Source organism: Coffea arabica, chromosome 8c (genome assembly GCF_036785885.1).
Source record: "Coffea arabica cultivar ET-39 chromosome 8c, Coffea Arabica ET-39 HiFi, whole genome shotgun sequence".
NCBI classification, from domain to species: Eukaryota; Viridiplantae; Streptophyta; class Magnoliopsida; order Gentianales; family Rubiaceae; genus Coffea; species Coffea arabica.
In genome coordinates this window covers 29947640-29965047 of record NC_092325.1, presented here as the reverse complement: position 1 = coordinate 29965047, position 17408 = coordinate 29947640, and the positions used below count along the sequence as shown (strand labels likewise).

The following is a 17408-nucleotide window of genomic DNA, read 5'->3' as shown; positions in this document are numbered from 1 at the left end:
TAGATTTATTGACTCTCTGACTCATTCAATTGAACTTTCTAGTTTCCACCTTCCACCCCACATCTACAGTTCATTGTTGTACTGCATAGTGCATACCGCGTAAAAGGAGGTGGTAAACATTGCCCTCTTTTTCTTCTTCTTCTTCCACTCCTATGCGACTTGCGAAGTTTTGTTAAGCACGAAATGAGAAACATTGCCTCTTCTTCTTCTTCATCTGCTTCCACTCCTAAATGGACTTATGATGTTTTCTTGAGCTTTAGGGGTGAAGATGTCCGAAAGAGCTTTGTCGACTTCCTCTACAGTGCTCTGCAACAAAAGGGAATTTACACCTTCAAAGACGACGAAAAGCTTGAAAGAGGAAGATCCATTTCACCTGCACTACTCCAAGCTATTAAAGAGTCAAGAATTGCAGTTATAATATTCTCAGAAAACTACGCCACTTCTTCATGGTGTTTAGATGAGCTCGCAGAGATCATTGACTGCAAGCATGTGTTGGGACAAACTGTTCTGCCGGTTTTTTATTACGTGGATTCATCTGTGGTACGGAGACAGAAAGGCAGCTTTGATCGAGCTTTTGTCAAACATGAAGACGAAATAGAGGACAAGGAAAGGATTCAAAAGTGGAGAGCAGCTCTTACTGAAGCTGCTTCTGTCGCTGGCTGGGATGTTCCCAACACTGCTGATGGGTAAATTCACTGACTCTGATCTTTAAAAATATGAACTAGCATCCCTTCTTTTTGGGCAAATAGTTGACTATTCGGTTAAGTATCATTTTTGAATTGTAATAAGCTGTTAGCTTCTCTCTCTTTCGGGTATTTGTTTTCCAATGGGTCATCGATCCTTTTCTTGGTGCTCTTTTTTTGTGGTTAACTACTCTATCAATTTGGCGGCTTTCGGTGGATTGTTAATGATCTTGGCTAAAAGAAATTAGATCTGTGGTTGACTTGACCAATCCCATGACACCAATCCTGATACTGAAGCACCAATCAAGCACCTCTGAGGTTATTTATAATTTATTTGTTCACTGTTTTCCTCGAGCACTCAGTTTTCTTGGAGGGGTTGGGGAACGGGAGAAAACAGGATTCTGAACCATTAACTGATATATAACTGCATCCATTTCTCTATCAAAGCAATGTGTTATTCAGAAAAGGACAAAGTTATACAGAGATTCAGTAATAAAGAATAGTGACGACCACGCAAAAATGTTTAGTATCTTGTCTTTTCAATTGGTGCTAGATCAATTTTGAGGGTTCAACTTAAAATTGATCACCTTTTTTCATGCAAACTACTGGTAATGGAGCTCAGAGGCGTGGATAATTGGTCCTAGTTTTCGTCAAAATATAATCTATTATCATGAAGTGTCTAGCGCCTGAAATTTCGCCAAAGCAGTGCTGTTTTTTTTTTTTTTGGTTGAATTTTTGTTACATGCATTAGCACGTTTTCAGAGAACGTACCCTATACTTGCTTGTCACACCCCAATTTCTGCAGCACGTCATTTTGAATTTTGTGGGATGTGTGTCAATAAAATTACCATCAGTTTTAACTTCTCAATGAACTGAGTAAATTATCGTTTTATCATCAGTTCTTTTTCAAAAATATTTCCTTTCACTTTCTTCAGAATCTAAATGTATCTCTTTTCTTGCTTGCATTTTAAGTTGGCATGCTGTTCCAAGCTTTATGACGGGTATTTTACATACGTGCAAGCTAAAAAATACCGAATTACACCCGTTCACTGCAAGTATACAGATCAACTAGTAGTTTAGGGTATATATCGGGTCGATCCCACAAGGAAGAGTGAACAATTACCGGTATTACTAAAGCTTCTCTATTATTTAGACTATCAATGAATTATAAGAAATTTAACCTACTGAAATTATACAAAATAACAAATAAAAGCTCCTTAGGTTGTGGTATCCCTAACTACTCATGCAAGTGTTATATTTGGATCATTGAGTACTACATCTAAGCTAGTTATGGTGTAATTTCCTTATGCATTTGAATCCTACTTTCGTAGTGAATCAATTATACTAATAACCAATCCATACCTATTCTCATGGTTATGAAATTAGTTACAAGTTCATTTCTTCAATGAAATTACATGAAATTAATCACCAAAACCCCATAGGTGCACCTCTACTCTCGTGAGTGTACTCCCCATGTTTAGCACTTATTGAACTAATGTTAAATCTCAATTTTCATTGCAGAAATAACACCTTAGATAATCACAATTAATGGTACCAGATTAATCATGATTTAAAGAGCCAAAGTGCTAAATAACTTGCTCAAATACTAGCAATCAAATAGCCAAATAATAAACACTAACAATCATAGGAAGTTCAACCAAACCCAAGGCATAAACTTTAGAAACAAATAATAAACATAAATTCCAGAACTTGCATTATAACCATAGTTAAGAATCCAATACAAAAGATAAAGAATTGGAGTAGAGATAACCCATGTCACTTTAGCTTCAACTCCTCCTTCTTCATCTCCATCTTCATCCTAATCTAGCTATTATACAAGAATGGATTAACTACACTTACTACACTATCTTACACTAAGGAAATGAAAGAACTACATTTCTGCACTTCAAGTTCTCTCCCGTATGATGAATGAATGACTGAATGAATATCAGACTTCCCCAAATGTCTCTGCATATAAGCTGATGAAAATCTCCTCTCTAGTCCAAAATTTCTGCTCTAATGATTCTCAATTCTCCATTTGTTAAGGAAGTCAAAAACAATGACTTTTGACTTGGAATAAGCCATATTGTATGCTCTTTTTGTCTTCTGAAGCATGTGCACCGAATTCACTTGCAACTTATAGCTGGAAAGTAGTCTGAACACAAGAGTATTGACTGAACAAATTGCAGAATTTCGGCCAGAAAACGCGCCTACACAAAACGCGGTTACAAGTCACGTTTTGTGTACTCGCGTATTCACTTTGGCCTTACTTTATCTGCAATTTTCTCTATCATAAAGGCCGAACTGGCTTTTGTGCAAAACATAAAAGTTGTAGCCCTTCGAGTTAGCTTTCCAATTCTTCAAGAATCATCTAATTTGGAGATTTGTAGCCTGAGATATGACTGAAATACTAACACCTGGTCAAATCCCTGTTTTCAACTTTGGACAGCAGTGTTGAATTATGGTATTTCGACTTTTGGACTTTGAAAACGGCCGAATTGGACTTTGATGTCTTCATACCAAATGTAGATCTATCTCTTAGCTTCAAAATGGTACCAAGATCACCTTGATCCGACCTGTTTAGCTCCAGATATAGTCAAAATACCAAAACGTGTCAGAGTTGTCAAAGCTGATATTTCTTGCATTTTTCCTTTTACACTTCATATTTTATTTTCACCACTTTAATCCATCTTCAATCATCCAAATATCTTCTCAATGCACTTCATTTGATGATTGAATCATTAAACCTACAAAATATGAAGTTTTTACCATAAAAATCAATAAAATGCAATGTTTAGCTATTTTAACATAAAATGTAGTTTTTTACCAAAACCTTAGTTATTTTAGTTATAAAACTAAATAATCAAACCAAAATTAACTAATAAAACACACTAAAAATACGTAAAATAAACCCTTGTCAAATACCCCCACACTTGAATCATTGCTTGTCCTCAAGCAATAAGAAATACAAACCAACAATGATCCAAAAGTTGAAAATAAACATATGTAGCATTTCAACTTCATTTCCTCAAAACAAAGTAAATAACCATTATGCAATTATTCAATTAAGTTCAAGTACTCATAATATCAAGTAAAGGAGAGCCAATTATACCGTAATTATAACAGGTTCAAATCCATTTTTCATCCTTACCCAATCTTACTAGTAAGTAACTCATATGGTCAATAATATGCTTTCTAAACCCATGATCATGTTCTTATTTAACTTAAAGAGGGATTTATTTATATAATATAGCTAATATTACTTAAGTTGTGAAAGTATATTTTTACGCGAGGATCAACATTTTTAGATGAAGATCACCGGTTACTCAACATTTCACATACTCAAGTTGCTTTGCATACTCTTAATTCAAGTACCGTTTTACGCGAAAGTCGACATTTGTAGATGAAGACTCCCGGTTACTAAGTACAAGAATCATTGGAGTAGAATAAATAAAAATTTTTTTTTCTTCTTTTTTTTCACTTTTTTTTTTTTTTTTACAGCAAAGATAATAATAAATTCCTCAAAAGAATAATCATGAGAAGAGTATTGCACTTATTGACCATATTTATCACTTAACTTATAAAATCAAATAAAGCGAAGAAATTTCATCAAATATGCAAAAAAATATAGGCATAATTTTCTCCACTTTAAAAGATATACTTTCCTACAAATGCAAAAATTATAATCACATAATAGTCATTTCCAAGTTAAATGAGAAAAGAAGTGCTTAAATCACATATATTTATCTCAAATGTAGAAGAAATTTGAACTACTAATGGTACGAAACTTGTTACCCCTTTGGATAAAATCGAAAAAATTGAAACTTTTTGGGGCAAGTTTGCAATTTTGGACAAGATTGTAGAAAAATTTGAATCTTAACACAAGTCCAATATTTGCAACTAATAAGTTAATCACATACAATGTATATAATCTCAATTCTCCCCCCACACTTAACATGCACATTGTCCTCAATGTGTAAAAAGGAAAATGAAGATAAAGAAAAATAATACTCCCCTATTGTTGTGATTGAATATGAAGCTTCAAGGTATGTTGTTCGCCGGTCTTCATCACTTCATGAGTTCCATTGGATAACCATTAGTGATATAAACCTAAGAATGGAAAATGAGAAACCAAAGTGATAACAAAGGCTTAAGACATCAAAACGGCTATCCGTAACTTCAAGCCCTTGTTTTGGTGATGTACCTATAAAAAAATACACAATAAGCAACTCAAGGTACAAGAAAATATATGAGGAAAAGAAGAAAAAGAGAACCAAGGAACCTGCATTTTTTCTTTCAAAAAAAATGCTCAGAAAACGTGAGTAGAAACGCGCCTTTAACTCGCGGTTTTGAAGGCGCGTTTCTTCCCAAAAGTTGCAGTACTGAAAACGCGGTTCTGTGAGAAAACGCGACTTTAAGTCGCGTATTTGAAGGCGCGTTCCTAGTTTCTGAACAGGCTGGAAAACGCGACTTGGTAGAAAACGCGACTTCCAGTCGCGTTTTGAAGGCGCGTTTTCTTCATTATGGGCGCAGAATTGAAAACGCGATTCTATGAAAACGCGATTCAGTGGCGCGTTTTTTTAGAAAAAACGCATTTTCTGCTGCAAAATTTAGCAGAAATTTAACTTAAGAATAATTACAAATGATACCCCAAATTTCCAAAATGCATCATAGATCATTTGTTTGCTAAAATTCTCAATGCATGCACATGTAAAATGATCAAAATGTGCATTTTAACCCCTTGTAACGAATCAAAAACAACAATTACTCAAATCGAGGGGTTGAGTTCCTTGATCAAATTTCGTCTTTTTCACCTCATTTGGTCACTTTTGCTTTCATTTCCGATACCTATAAATGAAAAATAATGAAATAACTCAAACACATACTCCAAACATAAAATCACACAAAAATAACAGAAATAGCCAAAACATTGGGTTGCCTCCCAATAAGCGCTTTTATTTATAGTCGTTGGCTCGACTATTGTACCTCATTTTTCAAGGAGGTTTGGTTAAAGAATAATCCACCATTTTAGGTCGTGGTGGATCATTAAAAGGTGGCTTTATCGCGAAAGCCACATAATCTAATGATGTGAGAAATGAAAGTGACTTACATATTCCAAGTGTTTCATAAATATTACCTTGAATATGCACCACTTGAGAACTTACCAAAGGAAATGTCATGAGAGTATCTTGGGCAGCAATACCCTTAGAACCTATACTTTCAATGCACTCCTCAAGAGGGGTGAAAAATGAGTCATTAAAACTCACCTCTTGAGGCTCAAAGTTAGTTCCAAAGATATTATCATGTGAAATGGATATTTGCTCATTAAAACACACTTGAGATTCATCATTTTTATCAAAATGCAACCCATTTTCACATACAACATTCCCACCATTCATGCTAGGATCATTTTGCAATTTATTAGAGGAAATAACTTCACACAATGCATGCACTTTCTCTTGTATTCTACCAAAGTGAGAAGCTAATTCATCTATTCTTTCCTCAATCCTATCAAAATGGTCAGAAGTTGCATTAGCTAATTTTTCTAAAGCTAACTCCCAAGATGGCTTAGAATCATTAGCTACCATTTCAATTGCCAACTCCCAAGATGGTTTTGATTCATATTGGACACATGCAGGTTGGTAATTATAAAAATATGAAGAATCACTATAAGTACCATGATTATCCCAACCATAAGCACAAAAATTGCTCCAATTAGCACTATGTTGATCAAAACAAGGATTGTAATGCTCTAATTCATCATAGTAATCCACATTTTGTGCTTGCATACATGTATTAGTTGCATGATAACCTCCACACAAGTCACAAATCACATGATAAGAATTAAAAGCATTAAAATTCCTCCCTTGCTCAATTTCATGCATAATTGTATCCATTTGAACTTGCAACATCATAACATCAAATTTAGTTTTTAAGCACTTCAAACCATCTTCAAAAGACATACCTTTGGTAATTTCTTGGTAATCTCTATTGAAGGAGTTTTGCACTTGGTAACCATCCATTGCCAATCTTCCATTTCTCAAGCATTGTCCTCCAACTTGACCTATCCTCCTCATCACCTAAAATTGCCTTTAAACAACTTAAGAGCAAGATTAGTAAAAAGAATAGGTGATAAAACACATACACATTTAAAACACTAAAATAACAGAAAACAACATTCACACTATAACTAATAAAATGTCTAAACTAATAAAGTTGCTCTTCACACCGATATTGCCAAATCTTCCCCGGCAGCGGCGCCAAAAACTTGACGGGTATTTTACATACGTGCAAGCTAAAAAATACCGAATTACACCCGTTCACTGCAAGTATACAGATCAACTAGTAGTTTAGGGTATATATCGGGTCGATCCCACAAGGAAGAGTGAACAATTACCGGTATTACTAAAGCTTCTCTATTATTTAGACTATCAATGAATTATAAGAAATTTAACCTACTGAAATTATACAAAATAACAAATAAAAGCTCCTTAGGTTGTGGTATCCCTAACTACTCATGCAAGTGTTATATTTGGATCATTGAGTACTACATCTAAGCTAGTTATGGTGTAATTTCCTTATGCATTTGAATCCTACTTTCGTAGTGAATCAATTATACTAATAACCAATCCATACCTATTCTCATGGTTATGAAATTAGTTACAAGTTCATTTCTTCAATGAAATTACATGAAATTAATCACCAAAACCCCATAGGTGCACCTCTACTCTCGTGAGTGTACTCCCCATGTTTAGCACTTATTGAACTAATGTTAAATCTCAATTTTCATTGCAGAAATAACACCTTAGATAATCACAATTAATGGTACCAGATTAATCATGATTTAAAGAGCCAAAGTGCTAAATAACTTGCTCAAATACTAGCAATCAAATAGCCAAATAATAAACACTAACAATCATAGGAAGTTCAACCAAACCCAAGGCATAAACTTTAGAAACAAATAATAAACATAAATTCCAGAACTTGCATTATAACCATAGTTAAGAATCCAATACAAAAGATAAAGAATTGGAGTAGAGATAACCCATGTCACTTTAGCTTCAACTCCTCCTTCTTCATCTCCATCTTCATCCTAATCTAGCTATTATACAAGAATGGATTAACTACACTTACTACACTATCCTACACTAAGGAAATGAAAGAACTACATTTCTGCACTTCAAGTTCTCTCCCGTATGATGAATGAATGAATGAATGAATATCAGACTTCCCCAAATGTCTCTGCATATAAGCTGATGAAAATCTCCTCTCTAGTCCAAAATTTCTGCTCTAATGATTCTCAATTCTCCATTTGTTAAGGAAGTCAAAAACAATGACTTTTGACTTGGAATAAGCCATATTGTATGCTCTTTTTGTCTTCTGAAGCATGTGCACCGAATTCACTTGCAACTTATAGCTGGAAAGTAGTCTGAACACAAGAGTATTGACTGAACAAATTGCAGAATTTCGGCCAGAAAACGCGCCTACACAAAACGCGGTTACAAGTCACGTTTTGTGTACTCGCGTATTCACTTTGGCCTTACTTTATCTGCAATTTTCTCTATCATAAAGGCCGAACTGGCTTTTGTGCAAAACACAAAAGTTGTAGCCCTTCGAGTTAGCTTTCCAATTCTTCAAGAATCATCTAATTTGGAGATTTGTAGCCTGAGATATGACTGAAATACTAACACCTGGTCAAATCCCTGTTTTCAACTTTGGACAGCAGTGTTGAATTATGGTATTTCGACTTTTGGACTTTGAAAACGGCCGAATTGGACTTTGATGTCTTCATACCAAATGTAGATCTATCTCTTAGCTTCAAAATGGTACCAAGATCACCTTGATCCGACCTGTTTAGCTCCAGATATAGTCAAAATACCAAAACGTGTCAGAGTTGTCAAAGCTGATATTTCTTGCATTTTTCCTTTTACACTTCATATTTTATTTTCACCACTTTAATCCATCTTCAATCATCCAAATATCTTCTCAATGCACTTCATTTGATGATTGAATCATTAAACCTACAAAATATGAAGTTTTTACCATAAAAATCAATAAAATGCAATGTTTAGCTATTTTAACATAAAATGTAGTTTTTTACCAAAACCTTAGTTATTTTAGTTATAAAACTAAATAATCAAACCAAAATTAACTAATAAAACACACTAAAAATACGTAAAATAAACCCTTGTCAAATACCCCCACACTTGAATCATTGCTTGTCCTCAAGCAATAAGAAATACAAACCAACAATGATCCAAAAGTTGAAAATAAACATATGTAGCATTTCAACTTCATTTCCTCAAAACAAAGTAAATAACCATTATGCAATTATTCAATTAAGTTCAAGTACTCATAATATCAAGTAAAGGAGAGCCAATTATACCGTAATTATAACAGGTTCAAATCCATTTTTCATCCTTACCCAATCTTACTAGTAAGTAACTCATATGGTCAATAATATGCTTTCTAAACCCATGATCATGTTCTTATTTAACTTAAAGAGGGATTTATTTATATAATATAGCTAATATTACTTAAGTTGTGAAAGTATATTTTTACGCGAGGATCAACATTTTTAGATGAAGATCACCGGTTACTCAACATTTCACATACTCAAGTTGCTTTGCATACTCTTAATTCAAGTACCGTTTTACGCGAAAGTCGACATTTGTAGATGAAGACTCCCGGTTACTAAGTACAAGAATCATTGGAGTAGAATAAATAAAAATTTTTTTTTCTTCTTTTTTTTCACTTTTTTTTTTTTTTTTACAGCAAAGATAATAATAAATTCCTCAAAAGAATAATCATGAGAAGAGTATTGCACTTATTGACCATATTTATCACTTAACTTATAAAATCAAATAAAGCGAAGAAATTTCATCAAATATGCAAAAAAATATAGGCATAATTTTCTCCACTTTAAAAGATATACTTTCCTACAAATGCAAAAATTATAATCACATAATAGTCATTTCCAAGTTAAATGAGAAAAGAAGTGCTTAAATCACATATATTTATCTCAAATGTAGAAGAAATTTGAACTACTAATGGTACGAAACTTGTTACCCCTTTGGATAAAATCGAAAAAATTGAAACTTTTTGGGGCAAGTTTGCAATTTTGGACAAGATTGTAGAAAAATTTGAATCTTAACACAAGTCCAATATTTGCAACTAATAAGTTAATCACATACAATGTATATAATCTCAATTCTCCCCCCACACTTAACATGCACATTGTCCTCAATGTGTAAAAAGGAAAATGAAGATAAAGAAAAATAATACTCCCCTATTGTTGTGATTGAATATGAAGCTTCAAGGTATGTTGTTCGCCGGTCTTCATCACTTCATGAGTTCCATTGGATAACCATTAGTGATATAAACCTAAGAATGGAAAATGAGAAACCAAAGTGATAACAAAGGCTTAAGACATCAAAACGGCTATCCGTAACTTCAAGCCCTTGTTTTGGTGATGTACCTATAAAAAAATACACAATAAGCAACTCAAGGTACAAGAAAATATATGAGGAAAAGAAGAAAAAGAGAACCAAGGAACCTGCATTTTTTCTTTCAAAAAAAATGCTCAGAAAACGTGAGTAGAAACGCGCCTTTAACTCGCGGTTTTGAAGGCGCGTTTCTTCCCAAAAGTTGCAGTACTGAAAACGCGGTTCTGTGAGAAAACGCGACTTTAAGTCGCGTATTTGAAGGCGCGTTCCTAGTTTCTGAACAGGCTGGAAAACGCGACTTGGTAGAAAACGCGACTTCCAGTCGCGTTTTGAAGGCGCGTTTTCTTCATTATGGGCGCAGAATTGAAAACGCGATTCTATGAAAACGCGATTCAGTGGCGCGTTTTTTTAGAAAAAACGCATTTTCTGCTGCAAAATTTAGCAGAAATTTAACTTAAGAATAATTACAAATGATACCCCAAATTTCCAAAATGCATCATAGATCATTTGTTTGCTAAAATTCTCAATGCATGCACATGTAAAATGATCAAAATGTGCATTTTAACCCCTTGTAACGAATCAAAAACAACAATTACTCAAATCGAGGGGTTGAGTTCCTTGATCAAATTTCGTCTTTTTCACCTCATTTGGTCACTTTTGCTTTCATTTCCGATACCTATAAATGAAAAATAATGAAATAACTCAAACACATACTCCAAACATAAAATCACACAAAAATAACAGAAATAGCCAAAACATTGGGTTGCCTCCCAATAAGCGCTTTTATTTATAGTCGTTGGCTCGACTATTGTACCTCATTTTTCAAGGAGGTTTGGTTAAAGAATAATCCACCATTTTAGGTCGTGGTGGATCATTAAAAGGTGGCTTTATCGCGAAAGCCACATAATCTAATGATGTGAGAAATGAAAGTGACTTACATATTCCAAGTGTTTCATAAATATTACCTTGAATATGCACCACTTGAGAACTTACCAAAGGAAATGTCATGAGAGTATCTTGGGCAGCAATACCCTTAGAACCTATACTTTCAATGCACTCCTCAAGAGGGGTGAAAAATGAGTCATTAAAACTCACCTCTTGAGGCTCAAAGTTAGTTCCAAAGATATTATCATGTGAAATGGATATTTGCTCATTAAAACACACTTGAGATTCATCATTTTTATCAAAATGCAACCCATTTTCACATACAACATTCCCACCATTCATGCTAGGATCATTTTGCAATTTATTAGAGGAAATAACTTCACACAATGCATGCACTTTCTCTTGTATTCTACCAAAGTGAGAAGCTAATTCATCTATTCTTTCCTCAATCCTATCAAAATGGTCAGAAGTTGCATTAGCTAATTTTTCTAAAGCTAACTCCCAAGATGGCTTAGAATCATTAGCTACCATTTCAATTGCCAACTCCCAAGATGGTTTTGATTCATATTGGACACATGCAGGTTGGTAATTATAAAAATATGAAGAATCACTATAAGTACCATGATTATCCCAACCATAAGCACAAAAATTGCTCCAATTAGCACTATGTTGATCAAAACAAGGATTGTAATGCTCTAATTCATCATAGTAATCCACATTTTGTGCTTGCATACATGTATTAGTTGCATGATAACCTCCACACAAGTCACAAATCACATGATAAGAATTAAAAGCATTAAAATTCCTCCCTTGCTCAATTTCATGCATAATTGTATCCATTTGAACTTGCAACATCATAACATCAAATTTAGTTTTTAAGCACTTCAAACCATCTTCAAAAGACATACCTTTGGTAATTTCTTGGTAATCTCTATTGAAGGAGTTTTGCACTTGGTAACCATCCATTGCCAATCTTCCATTTCTCAAGCATTGTCCTCCAACTTGACCTATCCTCCTCATCACCTAAAATTGCCTTTAAACAACTTAAGAGCAAGATTAGTAAAAAGAATAGGTGATAAAACACATACACATTTAAAACACTAAAATAACAGAAAACAACATTCACACTATAACTAATAAAATGTCTAAACTAATAAAGTTGCTCTTCACACCGATATTGCCAAATCTTCCCCGGCAGCGGCGCCAAAAACTTGACGGGTATTTTACATACGTGCAAGCTAAAAAATACCGAATTACACCCGTTCACTGCAAGTATACAGATCAACTAGTAGTTTAGGGTATATATCGGGTCGATCCCACAAGGAAGAGTGAACAATTACCGGTATTACTAAAGCTTCTCTATTATTTAGACTATCAATGAATTATAAGAAATTTAACCTACTGAAATTATACAAAATAACAAATAAAAGCTCCTTAGGTTGTGGTATCCCTAACTACTCATGCAAGTGTTATATTTGGATCATTGAGTACTACATCTAAGCTAGTTATGGTGTAATTTCCTTATGCATTTGAATCCTACTTTCGTAGTGAATCAATTATACTAATAACCAATCCATACCTATTCTCATGGTTATGAAATTAGTTACAAGTTCATTTCTTCAATGAAATTACATGAAATTAATCACCAAAACCCCATAGGTGCACCTCTACTCTCGTGAGTGTACTCCCCATGTTTAGCACTTATTGAACTAATGTTAAATCTCAATTTTCATTGCAGAAATAACACCTTAGATAATCACAATTAATGGTACCAGATTAATCATGATTTAAAGAGCCAAAGTGCTAAATAACTTGCTCAAATACTAGCAATCAAATAGCCAAATAATAAACACTAACAATCATAGGAAGTTCAACCAAACCCAAGGCATAAACTTTAGAAACAAATAATAAACATAAATTCCAGAACTTGCATTATAACCATAGTTAAGAATCCAATACAAAAGATAAAGAATTGGAGTAGAGATAACCCATGTCACTTTAGCTTCAACTCCTCCTTCTTCATCTCCATCTTCATCCTAATCTAGCTATTATACAAGAATGGATTAACTACACTTACTACACTATCCTACACTAAGGAAATGAAAGAACTACATTTCTGCACTTCAAGTTCTCTCCCGTATGATGAATGAATGAATGAATGAATATCAGACTTCCCCAAATGTCTCTGCATATAAGCTGATGAAAATCTCCTCTCTAGTCCAAAATTTCTGCTCTAATGATTCTCAATTCTCCATTTGTTAAGGAAGTCAAAAACAATGACTTTTGACTTGGAATAAGCCATATTGTATGCTCTTTTTGTCTTCTGAAGCATGTGCACCGAATTCACTTGCAACTTATAGCTGGAAAGTAGTCTGAACACAAGAGTATTGACTGAACAAATTGCAGAATTTCGGCCAGAAAACGCGCCTACACAAAACGCGGTTACAAGTCACGTTTTGTGTACTCGCGTATTCACTTTGGCCTTACTTTATCTGCAATTTTCTCTATCATAAAGGCCGAACTGGCTTTTGTGCAAAACACAAAAGTTGTAGCCCTTCGAGTTAGCTTTCCAATTCTTCAAGAATCATCTAATTTGGAGATTTGTAGCCTGAGATATGACTGAAATACTAACACCTGGTCAAATCCCTGTTTTCAACTTTGGACAGCAGTGTTGAATTATGGTATTTCGACTTTTGGACTTTGAAAACGGCCGAATTGGACTTTGATGTCTTCATACCAAATGTAGATCTATCTCTTAGCTTCAAAATGGTACCAAGATCACCTTGATCCGACCTGTTTAGCTCCAGATATAGTCAAAATACCAAAACGTGTCAGAGTTGTCAAAGCTGATATTTCTTGCATTTTTCCTTTTACACTTCATATTTTATTTTCACCACTTTAATCCATCTTCAATCATCCAAATATCTTCTCAATGCACTTCATTTGATGATTGAATCATTAAACCTACAAAATATGAAGTTTTTACCATAAAAATCAATAAAATGCAATGTTTAGCTATTTTAACATAAAATGTAGTTTTTTACCAAAACCTTAGTTATTTTAGTTATAAAACTAAATAATCAAACCAAAATTAACTAATAAAACACACTAAAAATACGTAAAATAAACCCTTGTCAAATACCCCCACACTTGAATCATTGCTTGTCCTCAAGCAATAAGAAATACAAACCAACAATGATCCAAAAGTTGAAAATAAACATATGTAGCATTTCAACTTCATTTCCTCAAAACAAAGTAAATAACCATTATGCAATTATTCAATTAAGTTCAAGTACTCATAATATCAAGTAAAGGAGAGCCAATTATACCGTAATTATAACAGGTTCAAATCCATTTTTCATCCTTACCCAATCTTACTAGTAAGTAACTCATATGGTCAATAATATGCTTTCTAAACCCATGATCATGTTCTTATTTAACTTAAAGAGGGATTTATTTATATAATATAGCTAATATTACTTAAGTTGTGAAAGTATATTTTTACGCGAGGATCAACATTTTTAGATGAAGATCACCGGTTACTCAACATTTCACATACTCAAGTTGCTTTGCATACTCTTAATTCAAGTACCGTTTTACGCGAAAGTCGACATTTGTAGATGAAGACTCCCGGTTACTAAGTACAAGAATCATTGGAGTAGAATAAATAAAAATTTTTTTTTCTTCTTTTTTTTCACTTTTTTTTTTTTTTTTACAGCAAAGATAATAATAAATTCCTCAAAAGAATAATCATGAGAAGAGTATTGCACTTATTGACCATATTTATCACTTAACTTATAAAATCAAATAAAGCGAAGAAATTTCATCAAATATGCAAAAAAATATAGGCATAATTTTCTCCACTTTAAAAGATATACTTTCCTACAAATGCAAAAATTATAATCACATAATAGTCATTTCCAAGTTAAATGAGAAAAGAAGTGCTTAAATCACATATATTTATCTCAAATGTAGAAGAAATTTGAACTACTAATGGTACGAAACTTGTTACCCCTTTGGATAAAATCGAAAAAATTGAAACTTTTTGGGGCAAGTTTGCAATTTTGGACAAGATTGTAGAAAAATTTGAATCTTAACACAAGTCCAATATTTGCAACTAATAAGTTAATCACATACAATGTATATAATCTCAATTCTCCCCCCACACTTAACATGCACATTGTCCTCAATGTGTAAAAAGGAAAATGAAGATAAAGAAAAATAATACTCCCCTATTGTTGTGATTGAATATGAAGCTTCAAGGTATGTTGTTCGCCGGTCTTCATCACTTCATGAGTTCCATTGGATAACCATTAGTGATATAAACCTAAGAATGGAAAATGAGAAACCAAAGTGATAACAAAGGCTTAAGACATCAAAACGGCTATCCGTAACTTCAAGCCCTTGTTTTGGTGATGTACCTATAAAAAAATACACAATAAGCAACTCAAGGTACAAGAAAATATATGAGGAAAAGAAGAAAAAGAGAACCAAGGAACCTGCATTTTTTCTTTCAAAAAAAATGCTCAGAAAACGTGAGTAGAAACGCGCCTTTAACTCGCGGTTTTGAAGGCGCGTTTCTTCCCAAAAGTTGCAGTACTGAAAACGCGGTTCTGTGAGAAAACGCGACTTTAAGTCGCGTATTTGAAGGCGCGTTCCTAGTTTCTGAACAGGCTGGAAAACGCGACTTGGTAGAAAACGCGACTTCCAGTCGCGTTTTGAAGGCGCGTTTTCTTCATTATGGGCGCAGAATTGAAAACGCGATTCTATGAAAACGCGATTCAGTGGCGCGTTTTTTTAGAAAAAACGCATTTTCTGCTGCAAAATTTAGCAGAAATTTAACTTAAGAATAATTACAAATGATACCCCAAATTTCCAAAATGCATCATAGATCATTTGTTTGCTAAAATTCTCAATGCATGCACATGTAAAATGATCAAAATGTGCATTTTAACCCCTTGTAACGAATCAAAAACAACAATTACTCAAATCGAGGGGTTGAGTTCCTTGATCAAATTTCGTCTTTTTCACCTCATTTGGTCACTTTTGCTTTCATTTCCGATACCTATAAATGAAAAATAATGAAATAACTCAAACACATACTCCAAACATAAAATCACACAAAAATAACAGAAATAGCCAAAACATTGGGTTGCCTCCCAATAAGCGCTTTTATTTATAGTCGTTGGCTCGACTATTGTACCTCATTTTTCAAGGAGGTTTGGTTAAAGAATAATCCACCATTTTAGGTCGTGGTGGATCATTAAAAGGTGGCTTTATCGCGAAAGCCACATAATCTAATGATGTGAGAAATGAAAGTGACTTACATATTCCAAGTGTTTCATAAATATTACCTTGAATATGCACCACTTGAGAACTTACCAAAGGAAATGTCATGAGAGTATCTTGGGCAGCAATACCCTTAGAACCTATACTTTCAATGCACTCCTCAAGAGGGGTGAAAAATGAGTCATTAAAACTCACCTCTTGAGGCTCAAAGTTAGTTCCAAAGATATTATCATGTGAAATGGATATTTGCTCATTAAAACACACTTGAGATTCATCATTTTTATCAAAATGCAACCCATTTTCACATACAACATTCCCACCATTCATGCTAGGATCATTTTGCAATTTATTAGAGGAAATAACTTCACACAATGCATGCACTTTCTCTTGTATTCTACCAAAGTGAGAAGCTAATTCATCTATTCTTTCCTCAATCCTATCAAAATGGTCAGAAGTTGCATTAGCTAATTTTTCTAAAGCTAACTCCCAAGATGGCTTAGAATCATTAGCTACCATTTCAATTGCCAACTCCCAAGATGGTTTTGATTCATATTGGACACATGCAGGTTGGTAATTATAAAAATATGAAGAATCACTATAAGTACCATGATTATCCCAACCATAAGCACAAAAATTGCTCCAATTAGCACTATGTTGATCAAAACAAGGATTGTAATGCTCTAATTCATCATAGTAATCCACATTTTGTGCTTGCATACATGTATTAGTTGCATGATAACCTCCACACAAGTCACAAATCACATGATAAGAATTAAAAGCATTAAAATTCCTCCCTTGCTCAATTTCATGCATAATTGTATCCATTTGAACTTGCAACATCATAACATCAAATTTAGTTTTTAAGCACTTCAAACCATCTTCAAAAGACATACCTTTGGTAATTTCTTGGTAATCTCTATTGAAGGAGTTTTGCACTTGGTAACCATCCATTGCCAATCTTCCATTTCTCAAGCATTGTCCTCCAACTTGACCTATCCTCCTCATCACCTAAAATTGCCTTTAAACAACTTAAGAGCAAGATTAGTAAAAAGAATAGGTGATAAAACACATACACATTTAAAACACTAAAATAACAGAAAACAAC

The 17408-nt window shown here is 33.7% G+C and overlaps 1 protein-coding gene across 1 annotated transcript in view; it reads left to right on the top strand.

Annotated features, from left to right (window-relative positions):
- LOC113705979 (TMV resistance protein N-like) overlaps positions 1-17408 on the top strand; it is a 34750-nt gene continuing 17342 nt past the window's right edge. The window contains exon 1 of the mRNA XM_027227877.2: positions 1-686. Coding sequence (XP_027083678.1) covers positions 184-686 — 503 coding nt within the window. The 5' untranslated portion in view covers positions 1-183. The remainder of the gene's footprint in view (positions 687-17408) is intronic.